Source organism: Alosa pseudoharengus, unplaced genomic scaffold, assembly GCF_046254945.1.
Source record: "Alosa pseudoharengus isolate Yale_2024_CS ecotype anadromous, Long Island Sound unplaced genomic scaffold, YU_APseudo_1.1 YU_APseudo_1.1_scf_13, whole genome shotgun sequence".
Taxonomy (NCBI): domain Eukaryota; kingdom Metazoa; phylum Chordata; class Actinopteri; order Clupeiformes; family Clupeidae; genus Alosa; species Alosa pseudoharengus.
The window spans coordinates 34,782,771-34,787,770 of record NW_027468598.1 but is presented as its reverse complement, the minus strand read 5'-3'; the positions used below and the strand labels follow the sequence as shown (position 1 = coordinate 34,787,770).

At 48.9% G+C, this 5,000-nt stretch overlaps 1 protein-coding gene across 1 annotated transcript in view; it reads right to left on the bottom strand.

Moving 5' to 3' along the window:
* Positions 1-5,000, bottom strand: part of tfdp2 (transcription factor Dp-2) — a 50,092-nt gene that overhangs the window by 40,783 nt on the left and 4,309 nt on the right. Inside the window, exons 3-4 of the mRNA XM_076282919.1 lie at positions 4,630-4,712; positions 677-740 (exon numbers count right to left, since the gene is read on the bottom strand). Coding sequence (XP_076139034.1) covers positions 677-740; positions 4,630-4,644 — 79 coding nt within the window. The 5' untranslated portion in view covers positions 4,645-4,712. The remainder of the gene's footprint in view (positions 1-676; positions 741-4,629; positions 4,713-5,000) is intronic.

Here is a 5,000-nt window from a genome sequence, read left to right as displayed (position 1 = left end):
TAGGGGCAGCCGTGGCCTACTGGTTAGCGCTTCGGACTTGTAACCGGAGGGTTGCCGGTTCGAACCCCGACCAGTAGGCACGGCTGAAGTGCCCTTGAGCAAGGCACCCAACCCCTCACTGCTCCCCGAGCGCCGCTGTTGATGCTGGCAGCTCACTGCGCCGGGATTAGTGTGTGCTTCACCTCACTGTGTGTTCACTGTGTGCTGAGTGTGTTTCACTAATTCACGGATTGGGATAAATGCAGAGACCAAATTTCCCTCACGGGATCAAAAGAGCATACACACACACACACACACACACACACACACACACACACACACACACACACACATACATACATATATATATATATACACACTTATACTAGCGGCCAAACAGCCTGCTATGGCTCAGTGGGATCACTGGAGACCTGCGGTCATCCCTCCAGAGTGGTGCTAACAACTACGGCTGCCCTCTCCAAACTCCTGCTCCTGCTCTGTATCTCACTGGTGCAGTTCTGTTTCATTAGCAGGGGTTGCAAAAGTCAGAGATTTGAAGAATGTTTCCTAATTTGACTTCATCTGTGGACCTGAAGCATAAATGACCCCAGGTCAAGTAGGGCAGCAGAGCGGCCAATCAGAAGGGTGTTGTGTGGGGACAGCCAATCTGAAGGGTGTTGTGTGTGGGGACTCTTACCTTTGGGCAGGTTGTGGTTGCTGAGAAAGGCCTTGAGATCTCCACACAGAGTGGCAGCCCCAATCTAAGGGAGTGAAGAAGGGAGAGAGAGAGAGAGAGAGAGAGAGAGAGAGAGAGAGAGAGAGAGAGAGAGAGAGAGAGAGAGAGAGAGAGAGAGAGAGAGAGAGAGAGAGAGAGAGAGAGAGAGAGAGATTAAGCAAATTCAATAGGATTCAAAATAAAAGAACTACACATTAAACATTCCCTCCCATCTCTCCACAAGGGAGGACATGGACCTGGTGAGTGGTGCTGTTGGACACACACAAGCACTCTTGTCATGTCAATAAAGCTTATTTGAATTTGAATTTGAATTTGGAAGCTCTTTACTCCGACTGCTACATGTGAAATGTGCGCACTTCGTGTGTGTGTGTGTGTGTGCACGAGGTCACTAACAAGTCTTTCCATTCTCCAATGACAGCTGTAGATCAGTAGCGTGACACCTGGACGAGCGCTCATGAACTCAAATGTCAGGTGTCAGGCAGGTGTCAGGTGGAGACAGGCAGCAGCGTGACCTTTCAGATTAATCCACCTCCAATACACCTCCCTCTCTCGCTCTCTTTTCAGATTAATCCACCTCCAATACACCTCCCTCTCTCGCTCTCTTTTCAGATTAATCCACCTCCAATACACCTCCCTCTCTCGCTCTCTTTTCAGATTAATCCACCTCCAATACACCTCCCTCTCTCGCTCTCTTTTCAGATTAATCCACCTCCACTACACTTCCCTCTCTCTCTCTCCAGATTAATCCACCTCCAATACACATCTCTCTCGGTCTCTCTCTCGGTCTCTCTCTCGGTCTCTCTCTCGGTCTCTCTCTCGGTCTCTCTCTCTCTGTCTCTCTCTCTGTCTCTCTCTCTGTCTCCATATATATCTCCATGTATCTCTCCTCCTCTACCTCTATACCCACCCTTTAGATCTCCCTCTTTTCTTCTCCATGTAGCTCTCTCTCCTTCTCTCTCATCCCTCTTCATCCCTCTCTCCACCACTATACCCCCACCCTCCCTGTAGATCTCCCTCTTTCTCTCTCTCTCTGGTCTGAGGCTGTCTGTCTGTGTGTGTGTGTGTGTGTGTGTGTGTGCGTGCATGTGGTTGTGTGTGTGTGTGTGAGGGCGGGGTGCGGCTGTCTGAGCGAGTTGAGTTGGTGTCTATCAAAGGCAGAGGGCTGGCGTCTGCTCTGGGGCTGATAGGCTGGTATCTCAGGGTGGCGTGTACCCAGAGATGGCGCTACGCTACGCCCCGCCACGCCACGCCGCGTCGCCCGCCTCACTCCCACCCTCGCCCCGCTGCTACGCCGTCCCTCAGGACACGAGACGAGCCTACGCAGCACACGTCCAGCACACACACACACACACACACACACACACACACACACACACACACACACACACACACACACACACACACACACACACACACACACACACACACACACACACACACACACACACACACACACACACACACACACACACACACACACGTACGTACGCAGCACACGTCCAGCACACACACACACGTACGCAGCACACATCCAGCACACACACACACACACACACAGACACACACAGACACACACACACACACACACACACACACACAAACACGTACGCAGCACACGTCCAGCGCACACACACACACGTACGCAGCACACGTCCAGCACACACACACACACACACACGTATGCAGCACACATCCAGCACACACACACACACACACACACACACACACACACACACACACGTACGCAGCACACGTCCAGCACACACACACACACACACGTACGCAGCACACGTCCAGCACACACACACACACGTACGCAGCACACGTCCAGCACACACACACACACACACACACGCAGCACACGTCCAGCACACACACACGCACGTCCGCAGCACACGTCCACTCTCTCAGTGCACTCGTAGTGTGATTAGCGTAATCCTCTGGGCTCTAATCTTTTGGGTGCAACTCTTTCATATTTCTCAAATCCATTTAGCTTCTCCCCAGCAGCCCCCAGTGAGAAGCTTCAAAGACCTGCTTTGAGAAGGTGTGTTTGAGTGTGTGCGTGTCTGTGTCTTGTGTTTGTGTGTGTGTGTGTGTGTGTGTGTGTGTGTGTGTGTGTGTGTGTGTGTGTGTGCAGCTTGTAGCACTAGAGAGACAGAGAGGGGCACAACTCAGGAGTTTCATTTCTATAACAGGATTTCAATTTCTCTTTGCCACTTATTTCTACACAATGGTAATATTAAGACTAAATTTAAACCTTTCCCTAGTAGTACAGGAGAGTTTCCCTCATAGTATCTACTCATAAGAAATGAGATGTAGGAGCTCAGCTTACAAAGAGCAGGAACAGGAAAAAACCCCATGGGCCGAGCAACTTCAAACACCTGCTTTCAGAAGTGTGCGTGTGTGTGTGCGTGCATGTATGCGTGTGTGCGCGTCTATGTGTGTGTGTGAGTAATTGAGTGTGTGCGTGTCTGTGTGTGTTTGTGTGTTTGTGTGTGTGTGTGTGTGTGTGTGTGTGTGTGTGTGTGTGTGTGTGTGTGTGTGTGTGTGTGTGTGTGTGTGTGTGTGTGTGTGTGTGTGTGTGTGTGTGTGTGGGCAATTCAAAATGATAGTTTCTCCAGGTGTGTTGTTATTTTTACCATTGGTATGCTCAAAAAGAGGAATAAGTCTAGTTTTATCAATGTAAACAATAACGTCTGCATTTGAGTGTGGCTGGGCATTATGACATTGGCAGTTGTTGTTTGTGTGTGTGTGTGTGTGTGTGTGTGTGGTGCTTATGTGTGCTGAGGATTATTCCTGTTCCTGACCTTATGGAGGTGTAGACTCATGAAGGATGAATGAGAAAGATCTAAAACTGAAGGGGGAAGGGACGATAAACCCTCAACACACACACACACACACACACACACACACACACACACACACACACACACACACACACATACAGGAAGAACAGGATATACCGTACCACCCATGCAATTAACAGAGACAGACTGGGAGAGGAGGGTATTTGTATACGAGTGTGTGTGTGTTGTGTAACTATTGGCCATGCAATTAAAGTATTGAAAGAATAAAGAAAGACATGTACAGGGTTTCCCCTAGGTTTTCACAGGGATTAGGTGATCAGTCTCGGCTACATTTTGAAACAGTGGTTTTTTTCACACTGTATATGACTAGTCAATGAGAGCATCTGTCACACACACACACACACACACACACACACACACACACACACACACACGATAACATCCACACTGATACGTTGCCTAAATGCTTTTCTACCATCATCTGGGCTCATAGGCACAGTTCCAAAATCCTTCTGTACTGCAGCAAATATATTGTAATATAAGAAAACCCTTGCTTTAGAGAATGACAGATGGAGAGAGAGAGAGAGAGAGAGAGAGAGAGACAGAGAGAGAGAGAGAGAGACAGAGAGAGAGAGGAAGTGAGAGCCTATTTCTCCTTCTCATTCAGTGTTGTAGGCTAGACTGCATTTAGTGTCATAGCCACTAATGCACGTACAGGACTCTCTCTCTCTGTGTGTGTGAGAACATATGCAGTAAATACACACTGAAGACTGATGAATAATGAAGAGTGAGACAGCCAGCCTGCTCTCAGAGGCGCACACACACACGCACGCACGCACGCACACACACACACACACACGCACACACACACGCACACACGCACACACGCACACACAGACACACACACACACACAGACACACACACACACACACCTCTATACTTCACTCTTTTTCTTTTTCCTCTACACTGGCAATAGTTCTGAATTACATTTAACACACATCAGACCACAGAATGTCATGCTATACGCTATACAGATTGCATCAGTGTCCTTTTAAACCCCTCCCAACACACACACACACAGGATTGAGATATAGGTCAGTACTCACAGTGTTGGCCATCATATTGAGAGAGCGAAGGGAAGCTCCTCGCTTCAGACCTCAGACTGCAGTTCAGCTTCCCAGCAGACCTCCTGTACACACACGTAGACACACACACACACACAGGAAGTTGAGAACAGTGGTATTGTATGGGTCTTGGTCTCTCTCCCTCAAACACATTGTCAGCAAGAGTATGTTCTGCCTGAAACATCTATCTCTCCTGCAGTCACACACACACACACACACTGTGCTGATGATGGCTAGATGTGCGTGTGTGTGTGTGTGTGTGTGTGTGAGTGAGTGAGTGAGTGAGTGAGTGAGTGAGTGAGTGAGTGAGTGAGTGAGTGAGTGAGTGAGTGAGTGAGTGAGTGAGTGAGTGA